General features: G+C 46.1%; 1 protein-coding gene and 1 long non-coding RNA gene across 4 annotated transcripts; one reads left to right on the top strand and one right to left on the bottom strand.

The window, feature by feature from the left end:
- Window positions 1-533: 533 nt before the first annotated feature.
- LOC140845691 (uncharacterized) lies at window positions 534-1,584 on the bottom strand. Its single transcript, XR_012124523.1, has 2 exons — window positions 1,446-1,584; window positions 534-835 (listed from the first exon to the last, which is right to left on the bottom strand). It is a non-coding gene; the product is annotated as an uncharacterized lncRNA (long non-coding RNA).
- LOC108404653 (uncharacterized) lies at window positions 1,545-18,860 on the top strand. 3 transcript variants are annotated; one of them, XM_037018413.2, is made up of 9 exons: window positions 1,598-1,681; window positions 2,095-2,355; window positions 2,490-2,582; window positions 6,634-6,741; window positions 7,180-7,268; window positions 7,808-7,934; window positions 9,980-10,075; window positions 10,588-10,670; window positions 11,491-18,860. In XM_037018413.2, exons 4-9 carry the CDS (start codon window positions 6,711-6,713, stop codon window positions 12,271-12,273), a joined length of 1,209 nt encoding a protein of 402 aa, XP_036874308.2. In that variant the 5' UTR covers window positions 1,598-1,681; window positions 2,095-2,355; window positions 2,490-2,582; window positions 6,634-6,710; the 3' UTR covers window positions 12,274-18,860. The 3 variants fall into 3 exon arrangements, with proteins under 3 accessions (XP_017527825.3, XP_036874308.2, XP_036874306.2); XM_017672336.3 differs by lacking the exon at window positions 2,095-2,355 and having other exon boundaries at window positions 1,545-1,681; XM_037018411.2 differs by lacking the exons at window positions 1,598-1,681; window positions 2,095-2,355; window positions 2,490-2,582; window positions 6,634-6,741; window positions 7,180-7,268 and adding an exon at window positions 7,294-7,624.
- Window positions 18,861-18,885: the final 25 nt, after the last annotated feature.

Genomic DNA, 18,885 nt, shown 5'->3' with positions numbered 1-18,885 from the left:
ATTTTAGCAAGATGCTGCCGTCAATTTCTTCATCTGTAAAATGGAGATAGATAGTAGCATCTTTTCAGGAGTCATGTATGTAAAATATTTATCATCATGTAAGTTGGAAATTCATTTTTCCACCAGGATGACTATGTCATTTTTTTTTAAATTAAGTCTGTAGTTTTCAAAAACATTCTGTCATCACAAAGTGAATCATTTTAATAAGTTCTTTGTAGAGTCTGACAATCCTATTGGAATACCAATTTTGGTTCTGTATGTGTGTGTATTTGCGTGAACACACGTATTTCTCAAATAATCCTATAGGCCTTATAATGGAAAGCCACTTTCCTCACTCTTCTCTTTGACTCCCAGTAACAACTGCTAAATTATTTTTCTGGTTGTGATTCTGTTTCTAAATCAGCCAGTTATACAGTTTTTAACTTTTTTCTAATTACTCTTCTCTGAAAAAATGAGCATGTAGTTTTCTTGCACATCTTAAAACATAATTCCTTTGCCCAAGATGGTTATTTAATGAATAAAGAGAATCAAAATTTGATGCCTATTGTTTTATTACATATTTACCATTTTATGACATGAACCTTTTCCAGAGATGTGCCAAGTCTGATATTATAAATACATTTTCTCACTTTTTCTTTTGAGCTCTTGAATTTTAAAATCTCTTTTTCTTTGTTTCTTTCTATGAATCCAACATTGATTCATCCCTCTCCACAAGAAATTTGAATCTCTTCAAGTAAATCCAGATGCATGAGACAATTTGTCGGCTTCAGTTTGTGCTTGAGGACGAACATCCGTCTGGGGCTTGAACGTGTACATACACAGACCCACACCCTATCTGGGAGGATACAGGAGAAAAGGATGTTTATCTCTGGGCAAAAGGAGTAGGTGGCGTTGCGGGAAAGGTAGAATATTTTACTGACTTTGTAGCACTCTTTTAAGTTTTTCTTTATGAGTATCTTTGAACCTACTCTTGTATGCCCCTCAAAATCTTAAATCAAAATATCGTTAGATCCCTATCTATTGGCTTGTGACAACAAGTTGTAGAGAAATGTGCATGTATGATCTCATTTTTAAATAAATTAGAACAGCAAATATGCGCTAAAAATTAAAAACCTTAAATATGGGCCTGTCATTCTATTGGGCTATGTCACGCGGTAAGGACAGGGGTTAGGATCCACAGAAAGCCCCGCCTCCAGTACCTCTGAGCACCATCCCTCATAGAGATTATAGCCCCGCCCCAGGCCTGGTGCTCACTCACAGCCCCGCCCCGGAACTGACTCCGCTCACATCCCCGCCCCCGGAACCGGACTCCGCCCACAGCCCCGCCCCAGGCCTGGTGTACGTAACAGCCCCGCCCCCGGAGCTGGACTCCGCCCACTGTCCCACCCCTAGAGATGACTTTCGTCCGTCATGCCGACCCACCCAGGGCCCAACCCGGCGCTTACTAATTAAAACTAGAACCCCTCCTCCGAGGCTGGGTTGCGTAGCCGTCGCCCCGCCCACCGCTTCAGTCCCGAGCCCCGAAATGTCCGTCTGCCCAGGAGCTTGACAGCAACCGGAAAGGAGGCTCCCGGCGGTCAGCCCGAGGCCGGAAGCGGAAGTGCCGGGCTCTACGGTGGAAGGAGCCCGGGTCTGGCGGCGGGGTGTCTACTGTTTTCTCCGCGGGGAAGGCGTTTACGTGGTATGTTGGTGCTCAAAGCCCTGGGCAGAAATCCGGGAGCGGCAGGCAGTCCTGGGGCTCCGGCAGGGGTCCGGGAGGGGCCTGGCCCGCGGGCAGCCCGGTCACAGGTGCGGAGGCCCTCCGTCCCTCCCGGGAGCCCGTTTCCTCCCCTGGGCTGCTCCTCAGGTCGGCCCCACGCTGTGGTTTCCTCCCAGCTCTGGATGCCGCTCTCCGCTCCCCAGAGAGTCCCCGATCCCCCCTCACTGGGTGTGACTTTGTGCCTGGGGGATTTCTAGCCCTGTCTGCACGCATTGTTTTGGTTGTTACAACCGGGAGTGGGGGGCTGCCGGCATCCAGTGCCGGGATGCAGCTTGCTGTTAGCATACTACGGTGCACTGAGCAGCGCCCTCCAGTAAAGAAAGTGTCATCAGCAGTGCCGGGCTGGGAAATCCTGCTCTGGGGCCTTGAAGCCTTGAATCACCGGTGGAAATTGTTTCAAAGTCAGCCGAGTTACTTGGAGAGTCCCTAATCGACAAGCCGTGTCTAGTGTCTGGAGTCGCCAAAAAAGCCTCTCTCCAGGCAAATGAGTAACTGAGCAAGTCAAATGCGCACAGCACGAAGCTGCTTTCTCCCACCTGGGGAGGAGATGCCTGGATGGAAATCAGAAAAATCCAGCCACGGGCAACAATTACACAGTAAATAAAACCATTTCCACCCCCCACCCCCACCCCCGAAAAGGTGCATGGGGTGGTTTTTCTATCCACCAGTTGTATTACTCCCTATAAAAAGGCTTCTAAAGCAATCTTCCTACCTTTTTTCCCCCTCTCAGACAAGAAAAGCAGCTCCAGCTCAAGTTTGTGTTGGAATCAGCCTCAGGGTCCACCTCTCCTTCTCCAGGATCTGTGGGTTTCTGTGTGATCAGGTGAGTACACTGTGGAGCCTGTTAGAACAGGTGCCAGCAGCCTCCACTGCGCAGAGGAACTGCTGGTCAGCTTGCTTGTGCCCAGGTTGTAAACACAAGGAGCCGCTACGAGGGAGGGTATCTTTAGAAAAATTATTTACGTTTTGGTGGATTATATTTACAGAAAAGATGCTCAGGTGTGTATGGCTATATGTGTTTAAATAAGTCAATAAATACAGTTATATGCAGATAAGCACACATTACACAAACATGTAAATAAATATGTGTAAGAGAAAAATACGGATTTTCTTGCATTCTGTAATACTAAAAACTTCAGGGTTTTATTCATGAGCATAAATATGTACGTTTTTACATGTGACTGTCGTATTACAAGTCATCTCACTAAAGATGAGCAGAACTACTCAGCAGTGATCCTCCGACCTGTTCAATTTGACTTCTAAAAGTCCTGTAAATCCTCCACAAAGTTTAAAAATATAAGAGCATCTGGGGGGAAAAAATGATTTGAAATTATTTATATTTACTGTAATAGAAATTTAAAATTGAATTAACCAGCAGCCAGCCGTAAGTGGATTTTTAAACAAGTGGGTTTTAACTATTAACGTGGGGTCGAGAGCTCTTTGCCTGTTGGTTACCACGTTGTCCTAGACATGGCAGCTTCTCAGCTCTTGGGCACGCTTGTCTGCCCACATGGAGCCGTGAAGCAGCAGACGACTGGAATCACGGGAGGTGCTGTTATAAACAAAAAGTCCGGTGGAGGAAACTGGGAGTTCCGAATATTGTTACTTACTGGCCGAGCTGTGACAGCCTCTCATGGGCTGGGGGAGGAGAAAATCTTCCTCCTGCTGGAGAGTAAAGTTCGAGCTGAAGCAGCATCTTTACTGATTTGCAAGGTCTGGTCTCCTCCCGCTGGGTCTGCAATTGAGGAGCGGTGGGGCGTGAGAGCGCCCCCTGCTGTCCTCCTCATGGCATGTCAGTGAGGGTTCCCTTAATTAATTTTCACAAATTCTGTGTGAGCAGGAGGCTGATGTGATTAGCCTTTGCTCTCCGCACACGGGTTCAGGTGGACTTCCGGATTAAGGGTGAAGACTTAAGGGGAGAGAGAGGAGGTGTTAGGCAGGAGTTAAGGAACAGGATGACATTCCCTAGGCCTGGATGACAGCTTTTGCGGAGCAGTAAAGATGCAGAAAGAAGAAACCTAGTTCAGAACCGAGACGGTGTAGAGATGCTTTTCATTCCTGTGCCCATTTGTTAGATGGCCCAGGGCACTTCCTGCGCTTCAAGCTCCTGTCTCCGCACTCCTGCAGGCACACACCCCCCCTCACCCCCGCAGGCCTGTGTTTTACCCCCACTTTTCCACTCACAGTTCCCTCGTTCCGGTCCTGAAAAAAGTCAAGCCTGAGTATGTGTGGGGCTGCCCTGGCTACTGTGGTGGCCACTGGCCACATGTAGCTAGTTGAATAAAGCCAGTGAAAAATACAGTTAAAAATTCATTTCCTCAGTCTTACTGGCCACATTTCAAGGGCTCAGTGGCCACATGTGCCCTGGGGCTGCCATACTGCACAGAAAAGAATTATGTAGAGTTGGAGCAGAATCACCAAGCCTGGGCCATGCTGGTATATAGGGACCCCTCCCCTCTGACCTTCCAGCACCAGCTTAAATCCAGGGGCAGGAATCACTGAATCTGTAGATTGAACAGAGACCCGTCCTGCTTCCAGGAGACTTCAGCTCCCTAAAGACCTTGAGGGGGTGCTCAGGCCTGAAAGGGCCCCTCCTCCGCCTGCTTCCTGGGAATGTGGCTGGATCCCAGCCCTCCTCTGGCCTCTGCTCAGTGACCGTAACTCTTCCTAACTGCGGGACGGGTCCCTATGGGGGAGAAAGGAGACATCCTTTGCCTGCAGAGGGTAAGGAAGTTCTGAGGCAGTTTTCTGGGTCTCTTGGACTCCCAGCAAGGCTTCAGGGAAGGTTTGGCATGAGAGGCGGTCGGAGTCTAGGACTGCTGGAACAAATTGCCACAAACCTTGTGGCTTAAAGCTACACAGATGTGTTCTCTTGCCATTTTGGAGGTCAGAAATCCTAAATGGGCCGTCAGAGCTGCCCCCATGGAGGCTCAGGTGGAGAACGTGTTCCCTTGCCTCTTCTGTGTTGTAACGCCGCCTGCAGATTAGGAATAGTATCGGTGCAGTTGCGATCTACTCCTCTGTTCTGTGAGTAAGACCTTTGGTGATTCCACCAAGAGTATCGTCCTTTGAAGTGGTAGTGCTGGAATCCAAATGATACTGTGTCGAATGGGTGATGAGGACATGAGACAGAATGAGAACCCTTCGTGGTGAGGGAGGGCAGCTGGACAGCAGGGAAAGAAATACAGGCATTCAGGATAGGTTTATTTCACTGCTAGGAATACTGCATCCCGGTTACATGGTGTGAGGGCGTCCAGAGAATGGGCGCTTGCAGCAAAGGGCGGACATAGACAGTCGATAGTGTGCAGCTCCTAGAAAGGCAGGCGGGACGGAGCCCCGAGCAGGGCTGCGGAGCCAGGCCTTGCAGAGACAGGGAGGCAGTTCCTGGTTTAGAGCAGGATGGAGGGAGGAAGCCGTGGGGCGGATTGTCGTCCTGGGGGCCAGACAGGAAGGTAGCTTCCTTCTCAGGAGGATGACTTTGGGAAGGAGGCCGCGGGACCACCTGCTGAGAGCGAGGGTGTGCGCTGCCTGACACGCCATCCCAAACCTGGAGATTCAGCGCAAGAGAATCAGGTATGGTCTCTCACTGCTTCTGCGGTTCAGGAGTTCAGGAGCGGCCTAGCTAGAAGGTTCTGACTCAGGGAACTTCAGTGAGTCTGAAGCGAGATACCAGCCGGGGCTGCAGCCATCCGAGTCTCGAGTGGCGCTGAACGGGTCACTGCCAAGGGCATTTGCTCACCAGCTGGCACCGGTGCTGGCTGTGGGGGGGAGGTCTCTAAGGTGGTCTGGCCACAGGCCTGTCTTTGAAACACGGGCAGTCGGCTGTCCCCCAGCGGGCGGGGCAGAGAAAGGCAGAACTGCAGTGCCTTCTAGGGCCTCGCCCGGAAGTCGCCCGCGGTCTGCTCTGCATTATTCTGTTGGTCACGCAAGTCAGCCCTAACTGAGCATGTGGGGTGTGGGTGCAGGGGGCTCGGGTCATTAAGGCAGTTTAGGCAGTGGGTACCTTAGGGGAAAAGGTGAGGCTGTGTGAGCTTTAAGAGGGGTAGAGAAGGCTGGATGGGGAGGATTGTCCTGTGGGGCCGACGGCCCTTTGCCTGTTGGTGGCCGTGCTGTCCTAGACACGGCGGCCTCACAGCTCTTGGGCAGGTCCGTCTGCACGGATGGGGCCCGAAGCAGCAGACGGTGGGAGTCGTGGTGGGCTGGAGCTCTGCTGGGAGGAGGGATAGGGAACCCCTGTTGAAACGGGGACAGTGAAATCCAAGCTGGGCGAGCAGATGAGGGGCGAGGGTGGCAGACGCGGAGTCATCTGTGTGGCTGAGAACACACGTAATACAAGAAAAAAATCAGTGTACAAGGTAGACGTTTAGGCATTTGGGTACCAAGGGAGGTATTTCTGAATGCTTCTTCCAGGTGGTGGAACACTGCCAGGTGATGACAACGTCTAGCGTGGGGCACGGGTGGGGGGCAGACATGTGACTCGGTGAGGCTCATCCTCGTGGGCTCTGACGTCATCCGAGTAGAGGTGGGAAGGCTAATGGGAGTCAGGTGCCCCAGTCTCCAGTAAAGAAGGGGCTGCGGCTGGGAGTGTGTTGGTGACAGCCACTTGGACATGAGGAAGGTGCCCTGAGCCTCATCCCTTTACAGTGGACGGAGCAGTAACGTATTGTGGTATCGTTGTGGACAGAAGAAGACAAGTTCCGCCGTCACGTGGCCCTGAGCCCGGCACCCACTATGCAGAATAAAGGCCAAGGATCTAAGGCAGCACTTGAATTTTGGAAGGAGGATGCAGTGCGCGGGCTGAGGCAAGCCTGTCCTCCGTTGCCCTGAGAGGCAGAGAGGCTGGGAGGACTTGCTGTTCTTCCCTGTCGTTCCAGAGCCTGGCCTGAGCGCACCGTGGGGAGAAGGGGAGACGTGTCTGCCTGGTATCCAGGCAGGTTTCTGTGGAGTCAGGATGGCAGCCGTGGTCCTGTCCCCCACCTGCAGTAAGTTGTGGGGTCCTCAGAGCCCAGGTGTTAGAGGCCCGGAGCAGGGAGTGGAAGGGCTGAGCAGTGAGCCGGGGGCTGGGGGTAGTAGCCCCAGGAGCCCAGGGACACCGGGGCCTCATCATACCTCCAGATCTTCCTATAAACTTGGTGAACTAACAGTCCTGTCCCCGGGAACTTCGAGTTCCTCATCTGTGAAATGGGAATAATAACCTCTTTCTCCAGCGCAGTAAGGTGGCCCTGTTTTCTGGCCCTGGGTGAGACAGGGCTCTTCTCTGGTTTCCCGTGAAAGCCGTGTGTGCATGCACGGTTGTGTGTGTGTGTGTACACGTGTGTGCACTGGGGTACGATCAGCGCCGGGTGGCTGGGGGCCCCTCCAGCTCTCTGAGTGTTAGCACACAGAACGAGCCTGCATCCTGTGGCTCATTTCTTCTCCAGCTCCGTCTTCCCTGTGCCCGGCCTCGCCTCCAGAAGGATGCACAGAGGAGGAAGCCTTGGTTCACGGCTTCCTGACACACTGGTTACCGGTGAGTCAGCTCTTCCTGTCCCCGAGCCATTATTCCTCTGTGACCTGGGGCCTCTCAGCCCGGCCAGGTCCTCAGGCATCTGATGGAGAGACAGGGGCTGTCTGGACAGCGTCAGTGTAGGTCAGCATTCGCTGCATCGCAAGGCTGCCTCCAGGCTCACGTGCTGCTGAGAGCTTCAGGGGGCAGCTAAGGACGTAATGTCCTGCATTTATGCAATCAGCGATCATCAGCGGGGGCTCATTCACGTACAGAGCAAGCATTTCTCTGAGTTCGGTGATGGCCCAGGCCTACGGTCAACCTTGGAGACGGAAGGAAGTTACATTGTTTTGGAAAAAGAAAATCAGCCAATGTTAGAGGTGTGTCTAGTCTCGGGAGCGGGTGTCCAGACAGGAGATGAGCCCTGGGGGTTGAGCCCAGAACCCTGCCTGCCAGCTTCTGCTTTTGATTCCATGTCCTTGTCCCTGTCACCCTCAGCCCTTCTCCTGTCAGCGTTGGTGGGGGTGGCCCTTAGCCAAGCCTTGATGTTTGTGATGGTTTAGGACTTAGTGACCTTGGAGGATGTGGCCGTGGAGTTTACCCGGGAGGAGTGGGCACTGCTGGACCGCTCGCAGAGGACGCTGTACCGTGACGTGATGCAGGAGAACCGCAGGAACCTGGCATCGCTTGGTAAGCCTGATGCGGTTTCTGCATCTATATCGCGGCTCACGCAGCAAGACCTTTTCCCTTTTTTATAATGGAAGTAACATTCACATAACATAAAATTCACCATTTGAACCATTTTTAAATGTACAGTTTAGTGGTTTTTAATGTAATCCCAGTGTGTGTCACCATCACCACTACCTAATTCCAGAACATTCTCACCGCTCTTAAAGGAAACCTGTATGCATTAAGTGGTCAATACCCCCTACCTTCCCCCCCGCTGGCCACCACTGTTTACTCTGCGTCATTCGGATTTGCGTATTCAGAATATTTCTTATCATCAGAATCAGAAAACATGTGCTCTTTTGTGTCTGGCTCTTTCAGGCAACACAATGTGTTTAAATGTTTAGCCACATTGTTACATGTACGAGTCCTTTATTCCTTTTTGTGCCTGAATAATGTCCCATTTTATGGATATACCACATAGGGTTTATCCCTTCATTGTTTGATAAACATTTAGGTCATTTCCACTTACTGGTAGTTTTAGTAGTGCTGCTGTGAATATTTGTGTACAAGTTTTTGTTTAAACATCTGTTTTCAGTAGTCTAGGGTGTACATCTAGGAGTGGAATTGCTGGGTCACATCTTACTATGTTCAGCTTTTATTCAGAGCTGACCTGTTTTCCATAGCAGCTGCACCAGCGTACGAGGGTTCCAGTTTCTCCACATCTTCCCAACATTTGTCCTTTTGATTGTAGCCGTCCTCCTGGGTATGAAGTGCTGTCTCGTCTTGATTTGCATCTCCCTCATGACCAGTTACACTGGGCATTTTTTCATGTCCCTGTTGGCAATTAGTATATCCTTGGAGAAAAGTCTGTTCAAGTCCTTTGCCCATTTTTAAAGTCAGTTGTTTTATCTTTTGCTCTTGGGTTGCCAAATTTTGGTACGGTCTGAATACTAGGCCCTGACCTGAAACATGACGTGCAAATAATCTCTCCCATTCTGTGGGGTCTTTTCGTTTTCTTGGTAATGTCCTTTGACTCACAAAGGCTGGGTTTGAGTTTGAGCATGTGCCCAACCCTGGGTAAGCACATGGCTTTCTAGATTCAAAGGACTACTTGGGAGCTTTTCAAAAATTCCCCTAAACATCCTATGCTACACTTTTCCTCCCAAGCTGTCTAGTCTTTTGTTTTCTCCTGGGTTTTTTTGTTGTTGTTGTTTGTCTCAGGTGGCGGCGGCAGCTAATATCTTTTTTAAATGTCTTCAGCACATGTCCACTGGGAGGCCAGGTCAGCTCTTGGAGAGTGTGGGATTAAATCCATAAAGGCAAGCCCTTCGAGCCAAACCTTCACAGAGGTCAAAACGAACAGTCAACATTCCTTGAGAAGAAGGTCCACCGTCCCTCAGTGCTTGGAATGTGGGCCCTTGTCTTCAAAAGGTCACAGCCAGAGTGGAATAGAGGCTGAGATGAGGGTCAGTTAAAGTGGCAGCTGTTTTTTATCTTGATGAAGCCTCTTCCTGGATGCTGTAAACTTACTTTTAGTAAGTTTCCAGAGTTGTGGTCCAGTTGACTGTGACGGTTTCCACTAGTGTTCCCTGTTTCTGTAGAGGGATGGATTTTGGACTCGGTATTTCTGGGTTGTTGCAAGTCTTTCTGAAGCACTTCCATGTCCCTGGGTCTGTGCTGGGTTCAGGGGGTGCAGTGGCGAGTGAGGCAGACGAGGTCCCCACCCCAGTGAGGCTCTCTGTCCGATGCCTTTCCTGTGAACTGGAAACCCGTTCCTTACCTTGACTGTGTCCTCCATGGTGAAAAGCTCTAATGCTTCTGACGTGTGTATTTAAACTTGGGCAAGAGCTTCGGGACCACCTGTGGCCTGTCACCTGGGTATCTCGTGAGGGTGCTTGTGGTTTTGTTCCCCGAGAGTCCCTGTACTCATTAGGGTTTGGGTGTACGGATCCCACTGCCCCAGAGGTCGCACGTGCCTGTGTTCAGATTTGTCGGACTCAGTTTCATGGAGTTACCTGTTGCCCGCAGAGCGCCCCCTACGTCATGTGTCTTTTCTCTGTGAACAGGGTACCATGTCGACAAGCCCAGTCTGACCTCCTGGCTGGAGCAGGAAGACCAGGGGATGGCAGAGGAGAGAGGAACTCTCCCAGGTGCCTGTCCAGGTGAGCGGCGAGCGGACGGAAGTCTTCGTGAGGAATGGCTCTGGGCTGGTGACTCTGGTTGTGGGGGGGTCACGTTAAGAAGTGCCGATCAGGGGGCTTTGTTAAATACCTCTCTTTTTTTTTTTTTGACAGAGATGGCCAAGAATATTTGGTATGAATTTTCCTCTTGTGCCTTCTTTCCTCTCTCTTCAGTTTTGTGTTCAAAATCTCTCACTTTACTTCGGACTTGGAGAAAAACAGACATCTCTTTTTTTCTTTTTGAAATTTAAGGCTCATGTGACCTCTCTGTCTAGTGCCTTCATGCTTGGCATTCCTGACGATTCCTTCTTTTGTAAATCTCTGATCAATTTTAATCCTCTTTGAATCATTTTTTAACGCCTACAATTTTCATACTCACACCCCAATCACTGCAGACTCCCCCAAAAACCCCAATGCCTCAGAGTCTGCTGTATTCAGATGTGCACTGTCCTATTTCTTTTCTCCAATTTAAACTTCTTTTCAATTTGTTGCAGGTTTGGAGACCGTACTTAAAGCCAAATGGTTAACTCCTAAGAAGCATGTTCTTAGGAAAGATCATCCTAACGGTGTAAAAGCGGTAAGACTAACATGAATGATTTCTAGCTTTTCACAGTGGGAGAATTCCTTAAGTGAGAAAAACCACAAAATGGACAGGAGGGTTTTTTTATTTTTATTTTTTTATTAAGGTGTCATTGATACACACTCTTATGAAAGTTTCACATGAAAAACATTGTGGTTACTACATTCATCCATAATATCAAGTGCCCCCCACACCCCACTGAAGTCACTGTCCATCAGTGAAGTAAGACGCCATGGTCACCAGTCTTCTCTGTGCTACACTGTCTTCCCCGTGACCCCCTACATACCATGTGTGCCAATCATAATGCCCCTCTGTCCCCTTCTCCCTCCCTCCCCACCCACCCTCTCCCCTACCCCTCCCCTTTGGTAACCACTAGTCCCTTCTTGGAGTCTGTGAGTCTGCTGCTGTTTTGTTTGGATAGGAGAGTTTTTAAAGGAAAGTATCATTTACAAGTGAGAAATAGGATGTCTGGTGAATTTGGAGAAATCTATGTTATGTTAGCTCCAAACTTGTTTCTTAAAGTTTTTGCAACTAAATCTTTCTTTAAATGTGACTAAGACACTGACTCTTGATATATAAAGTGGTCTTAAATTCATCAGAAAATGCTCTGTGAATGTGCTAAGAACCATGGCCAAGCATCTGTCTTTGTTGACATCTAAGAGCTCAGATGGAGAAGAAGCCATATACAAGCACTGAAAGTAGCCAAAACATCAATGATAATAATGTAACTGAATCCCTGGGCGAGAGAATTCATGTGCCAGCATTGAATATTAAAAATACCATAATTTATAGTTATCATTCATATCTTGGTCAACAGGAGAGAAATCATCTTGGAGTGAAACTCAATGAATGTAATCAGTGTTTTAAAGTCTTCAGCACAAAATCTAACCTTACTCAGCACAAGAGAATTCATACTGGCGAAAAACCCTATGACTGCAATCAATGTGGGAAGTCCTTTAGCAGCCGGTCTTATCTGACTATTCATAAGAGGATACACAATGGAGAGAAGCCGTATGAGTGCAATGACTGTGGGAAAGCCTTCAATGACCCCTCGTCCCTGAGACTGCATGTGAGGATTCACACGGGGGAGAAACCGTATGAATGTAACCAGTGTTTTCACGTCTTCCGCACCAGCTGTAACCTCAAAAGCCACAAGAGGATTCACACAAGAGAGAATCACCACGAGTGTAATCAGTGTGGCAAGGCCTTTAGCACAAGGTCCTCCCTTACTGGACACAACAGTATCCATACGGGAGAGAAACCGTACGAGTGCCAGGACTGTGGGAAAACTTTTAGGAAGAGTTCATATTTGACCCAGCACATGAGAACTCATACTGGGGAGAAGCCCTATGAGTGTAATCAGTGTGGCAAGTCCTTCAGCAGTAGCTTTTCCCTTACTGTGCACAAGAGAATTCATACCGGTGAGAAACCCTATGAATGCAGTAATTGTGGGAAAGCCTTTAATAATCTCTCAGCTGTTAAGAAACATGTGAGAACTCACACTGGAGAAAAGCCCTACGAATGTAATCATTGTGGAAAATCTTTCACCACTAACTCTTACCTTTCAGTGCACAAGAGAATACATAATAGGTGGATATGAGCACAATAACTGGGAAAGCATTAGATGACCGTCGTATCCCTCAGACAGCTGGCAGTAACTTGCGCTTAATGTAAGAGACATCTGTTGCCACAGAACACGCGTTCCTCCAAAACATAATGGCTTCAAGCAATATATATTTATTATATCACAGTTTCTGGAGGTCAGCAGTTTAGAAACGGCTTCACTGTGTAGTTGTGGCCCAGGATCTTTCATGAGGCTGGGGTCAAGATGTCAGCTGCAGCAACAATCATCTTAGTCTTTGGCCCTGAAGAGTCCACGTCCAAACGGCTAACTCAGCATGCCTGGCAAGTTAGTGCTGCTTGTTGGCAGGGAACCTTCCTTACCTCACTCTCCACGGGGCTGGGTATCTTTATGGTATAGCAGCAGGTTCCCCTCAAAGCGTTTGAGCTGGAGGGAGCGAATGCAGAAGGCACATGTCTTTTGTGACCCAGCCTGAGCAGGACATAGCAGTTCTTCCATACTGTATTGGTCATGCACACCAAGCCTAATGCAACATAGGGAGAAACTTGGCAAGGTGGGTGTACCTGGAGACATCATTGGGAAGCACCTGAGAAGCTTGCTGTGAAAACGGTGAAGAAAGTCCTTCAGACCCTCATCCTTTCAGTCTATTTGACATGAAGTAGCATTCAGCTACCCTCATGTTCATGCACTCAAGAGAAACCTCGTAAGTGCAGTCTTCGTGGTAAGCCTCTTCCAGCTCAAACTGAACCTCATGTACGCCAAAGACTGCATATGGGGAGAAACGAAGGAATGCGGTAGCTTTAGGGAAACGAGTGGTATCTCTACGGGGTCATGTGAACATTAATGCTCGTGAATATCAGAAGGCAGAAAGAAGCCTTCAGGGACACTCAGCCCTCAAAGCACACATTGAGAAATCACTGCAGAAGACCACTTGTATAAGGAACGTGGAAAACCCTACAGCACCGGCGTTCCCCTTACTGAGTGAAAGACGGTGAGATACTCTGAATGCGCTTCCTCTGGGAAGCGTTGAATGCTGTCTCAATTTTTAAGAGACACGATTGATTCTGGAAAGAAAGTCCCGTTAAGTGTCATCGATACTGGAAAGCCTCTCATTTTTCCCACATTCCTTCGGAAACTGTGAGAACTCCCAGCAAAGAAACTTGTGAACCTAAAAAATGAGAGAAAGCCTATAACAAAGACTCCTACATTAAGAAAAATATGAAATTCTTCCTGGATGCAAATGCTTGAGAGTGTATTAATTTTGGAAGATCTTCAGTGATTCTTGTTTTTGTTGACTTGTGTGAACTCGACAGTGGAAGGAAACCCTAGAAACGTGATAAATATGAGGATACTTGAGCTCTTTACTGAGTGGTCCCCAAATCATTTAAACTTGGAATGGAAAGTTAATGCTACGAGTGTGGGTTTACCTTTACCCATATGTCATCCTTAGGTTGAGCCACTAACTCATAGATTTTCAGTCTTGGGTTTTAGTATAAACATTTATGAAATTGTGTCCCATAGTTTTTCTATCTAATATGTTTACTATGATTTACTCTTTAAAAATAGCAATGCCTAGCATACTTGAAAAGGTATTTCTGAATATTTCCTGAATGAGTTTATCAGAGTGGAAATGACTTAATATTTATATATGCTTTTAAAAACACAATGGCATTTTCGTCAAGGAAGTGGACTTTATGATGTCCTTTATCTTTCTGTCCTAGGGTGGCAGTTTTGGTTAGCTTCTTTCCCAGTGTCCCATTCTCCCTTACTCAAAACAATCTTTTGTTCAAGTTGTCAATGGTTAGTATTGAAAATACTCAACCTTCAGGGCTTCCCTGAAGCCCAGAATGGTGGCGTCTTGTCTGCTGGCATGAGAGGCAGGTCGAAGTCACTAGGGGAGTGTCATCTGGCTTGTTCGCTTTCCTGTTCTGTCTCTGGAAAGTGGACTCAAGGCCTAGAGTTGGAAGAGCTATATTTTGATGATGAAAAAAAACAGTGTGACAAAGAATCCTAGTGATACGGGTTCCCCACAAGCCTGTGATTGGCTGTATCAGTTCTGGACCTCTAACCCTTAGACTTTTCCTTACATGATTAAAAGTAACCTCTAGCTGGTTGATGCCAAAGTGATTTTGAGGTTTTTTTTGAGGCAGTGGTCTGTTAATGTCAAGGGGGATGTGATATCTAACTGGTAAACCTATTTGTTGGTCGGATTTTATAAATGCTTCAGTTTCTTTGAAAACAATGTGTATTTTCTAATTTTTACATAAGAGTATATACCTATTAACTTAAGGTAATTGTGTGTCCAGATCTAGTGTGTACCTAAGATTTTTGTCTTCAAACTTCTTTAGCAATAGATATTAAAGCTTTCTTTCTGCCATGGGTGTGGAATAATAGATTTTTTTTTTGTTTTTTTTTTGCTGTTTGTCATCTTTATGTATTTTAGGATTAGTTTTTTTAGTGAATTTTTCCTTTTTCTGTAGGGGCCGTATTTATTTGTAGTGAAGTATTTTGATATATCAGTAAATCATTGAACATTTATATAGCCCTTCCCATACACCAGGCACTCTTCTGAATGCCTTACAAGTATTAACTTATTAAATACTCAATATAAGCTTAAGAAATACGTGCTATTATTGTCCCCATTTTACAGATGAGAAAACTGGCATGGTACACTTATGTTACCTGTCTGAGTTGACTGGCTGGTAAATGTCAGAAGTCAGATTTGAACCCAGACAGTCTGTGCTCTTTAACTGCTAGCCAATTTATGGGTATATTCTATATGCCAAGCACTGTTTGAGGTGCTAGTATCTATAGCAATGAATGAATCTCAAGTTTTGCTCTTGAAGCATTCTGGTATGAGAAGTACAAATTACAGGAAAATCAAGAAGATGTAAGATTTTTGTGGAAGAGTAAAGAAAGCATTGTCGGATAGTTAAGAGGAGTTGGGATCTCGCTATTTTGTATAAATCAGGAAAGAAACATCTCTTAATTTTGAGGGGCAGACACCTTACTGAGTTGGGACCATGAGTCATGTGAGTTTGTGTGGCCAGGGCAGTCTTGGCATGCAAAGGATGTGGTCAGAGGCTTGCTGGGTCCTCATCTAATTGGGTTTTGTGTGTGACCGGTAGGACTTTTCCTTCTGCTTTCAGTGAGTTGGCATATTAGAGTCCAGGCAGGCAACGACAGACTCACTCAGACTAGGACAATTCAAGTGGAGTTTCTTGAAGGGGCTACTTGCAGAGTGGTGAACAGTATGTAGGAATTCGTTAATGTATGTAAAGCACTTATGAGGCCTCCTGGTATATAGGAAACATTATATATAATTTCACCTTTTGTTATGAATGGGCTAACATTGATTGTAATATACTGAACAAAATAAGCCACACAAAAAGTAAATATTGTACAATTCTATTTGTGTGAATTTCAAGAACAGACCAAAAATCTGTGATAGGAGAGAAAGAGCAGTGACTGCATCTAAGCTCAGGGTGCGTGGGAGGGGTTAGGCAGGGGCAGGGATTGTCTGGGAGGGGGCACGAAGGGACTTCATGGGGTAAGGAGGATGTGTTAGGTCCTAATAGGAGTATAGGTTACATAGATGGATGCATTTGTCAAAATGCAGTGAACTAGATACATGCGAGACCTGTGCATTGCACTGTATGTAACTTATACCTCAATTTAAATCAGATTCACTTTACTTAAGGAAAGAGCTAAAGACAAAAGGTCATCTATTGTATGATTCTACTGTGTAGCATTTGGGAAAAGTCACAACTGTAGAGAAGAGCAACAAAGCAATGGTTTCCAGGGGCCAGGAGTATGAGAAGGGGTATTGATATATTAATAAATTATCATTGTTAATAAATAAAGAGGCAGCACAGAGGAATTTGGACGTGATGGAATCGATCCCTCACGACGGTGTTCATGTTCCCGTGCACATCATACTCGGTCATGAGTGTTGATTGATACACAGCTCTGTGCATTTGTCAAAACCTATAGAACTGTACACCACCAAGAGTGAAGATTACTGTAGGTTAAAAAGCTTAATTCCATCGGGCAACAGAGGGAATGTGACATGGAATACCAACTATGACAAGTGAGCCTAACTGTATTACAAATGGAAAACATAACTACAATGAAGGAAACCAAATTTATCTTGGAAAGCTATTTCGAGCAGATACTGGAAGGCTGAATACCAAAAGAACCATTCAGAGACCCTGTGCTCCAGTTGACAGATTGTTTCTCACTGTGGTGTGGATTAGCCAGTTCTGAAACTACCTGTTTATTAGGGTAGAGCAACTAAGTAAATACAATGTAGATGATGAAATCCAGTTTCTCACTGTCAAAGGCTACATACAAAGAGAGAAGGCCGGAATGTGGTCCCTGTGGGGTGGGAAGGGGCGGGAGGTATCGGTATGAACCCATGCTTTCTGATGGGTAGCTGGCTGGCCGGCTGGCTAGATACGTAGGCCGTGCGTATATGCATAGGATAGGATCCGTTTATATGTTTCCAAGGCCTGTCAGCTCAGAAGGCCTAGAAGCAATGATACTCCAGTAACAGAGAATACCTCTTGTCCATCTGGACCTTGGTTTCTAAAATACCATTGTAAAAAAGAAAAAAAACAGTGTTCTTTGGAGAATTGGTTGATTCCAGGGATGGTGTAGGGAAAATACAACCTGATCCTGAAATAACTCTGAAGGATCTTCTAATGGAAAAGAAAGGTTGACGAGAAGCCCCAAAACTGTGCCTAAAAATTCCCCTGAGGTCCTTAACCCCTAAGTGATTGTGTATAGGGGAAGACTCGGGAGCTTGGAAGAGAAGAACTACCAGAATAACTTCAGATGCTGAAGAGTTGCACAGGAATTTCAGAGAGATGGAGGTTGGGGTTTGGACTCATCTGGGATGGAATGATCTTGGTTAAAAGGAAAACAACCCTGGGTTCCAATTATGACCCAAGGAGTGTCACACCCTGAGAGGAAGCACCGTGCATTAAGAGTAAGGAGTACCTTTTTTTTTTTTTTTTGAAAGGATCTGTCATTTATTCAAAGGTTTTAATAGATCATACAAGTAAATATGAAGTCCCCTTTTCTATCATTTTTTTTTTTGAGAGGGCATCTCTCATATTTATTGATCAAATGGTTGTTAACAACAATAAAATTCAGTATAGGGGGGGTCAATGCTCAATGTACAATCATTAATCCATCTCAAGCCTAATTCTCGTCAGTCTCCAATCTTCTGAAGCATAACGAACAAGTTCTTACATGGTGAACGAATTCTTACATAGTGAATAAGTTCTTACATGGTGAACAGTGCAAGGGCAGTCATCACAGAAACTTTCTGTTTTGATCATGCAATATGACCTATAAACCATCAGGTCAAATATGAATATTCATTTGATTTTTGTACTTGATTTATATGTTGATCCCACATTTCTCCCTCTATTATTATTATTATTTTTATTTTTAATACAATGCTGAAGTGGTAGGTAGATGCAAGATAAAGATAGAAAACATAGTTTAGTGCTGTAAGAGGGCAAATGTAGATGATCAGATGATCAGGTGTGTGCCTATGGACTAAGTATTAATCCAGGCTAGACAAGGGCAGCAAGACATCCACGGATGCAGAAGATTTCTCTCAAAGCAGGGGGGGTGAGGTTCTGAGCCTCACCTCTGTTGATCCCCAAATTCTCACCTGATGGCCCCCCTGCGACTGTGCCTGTCTTAGGTTGTTCCTCCCTTGAGGAATCTTACCCGTCTCTGGCTAACCAGTCATCTAAGGACTACCTTTTAAAAGCCAATGCAAAACTGAAATTGATTGTTCCTTATGGAGTCTAAAATACAGCCTTCACAGGTTCAAGGCAGTCCATTACTACTATAACTTCCCACCATGACAAAACCTAACCTTTAGAGGAAGGTTACATGACTAAGAGCCTCTACAAAGTAGTATTCACAAGATTCAGCACACAAGAAGGGTCCTAGACATGCAAAGCCACAGGAAAATGTTCTCAATTATGAAATATAAATCAATCGGAGCAGACCCGGAGACGATCCAGATATTGGGGTGAGCAGGCATGGACTTCCAAATAATGGAATAATATGTTCAGGAAAATGGAGAAAACATGGTCAAATTGTAGAAAAGGAAGGACAAATTTCAAATCTTCAACCAAAGAAAAAGAACACATTGCTCTTGAACAGCAGTAAGACTGATAACTTTTCAAAAGAAACTAGGGGAGCAAGAGAACAATGAATGACATCTGACCTCTAAAGTGCTGAATGGGAAAAAAATACCTGTCAGTGTAAAATTTTATGACCCAAGAAAAATGTTCTTTGAAAATGCAGACACATTGAAGATGTGTTCCAACAGGGTTTTTTAAAAAAAAAAAGCCAATGCTGAAAGCATCAACAGCAGAACTCTACTTCAAGAGAAAACTAAAGACAGTTTCAGGCTGAAGGAAGGTGATTCCATGCAGGCCACATCACTCCAGGGACGATGATCAGGAAATAAAATGTAAGTAAATATAAATGACTATTGATTGTATAAAACAACTCTGTGGAGTTTTACAACTATGTAAGCCTAAAACTTCTTTAAAATAAAATGCTTATTAAAAACACATTGGACTGATATCCCCAAAACAA

The sequence above is a fragment of the Manis javanica genome, chromosome 13 (assembly GCF_040802235.1).
Source record: "Manis javanica isolate MJ-LG chromosome 13, MJ_LKY, whole genome shotgun sequence".
NCBI classification, from domain to species: Eukaryota; Metazoa; Chordata; class Mammalia; order Pholidota; family Manidae; genus Manis; species Manis javanica.
Note: the sequence above shows the minus strand (reverse complement) of the source record. Positions and strands in the feature narration are given on the sequence as shown.

Coding starts and splice junctions, on each gene's coding strand:
- LOC108404653 (XM_037018411.2), top strand. CDS start 7,466: ATGTCCTGCATTTATGCAATCAGCGATCATCAGCGGGGGCTCATTCAC. Junction 10,076..10,587: donor TCTCCCAGGTGCCTGTCCAG/GTGAGCGGCGAG, acceptor AATTTGTTGCAG/GTTTGGAGACCGTACTTAAA. Junction 10,671..11,490: donor ATCCTAACGGTGTAAAAGCG/GTAAGACTAACA, acceptor CTTGGTCAACAG/GAGAGAAATCATCTTGGAGT.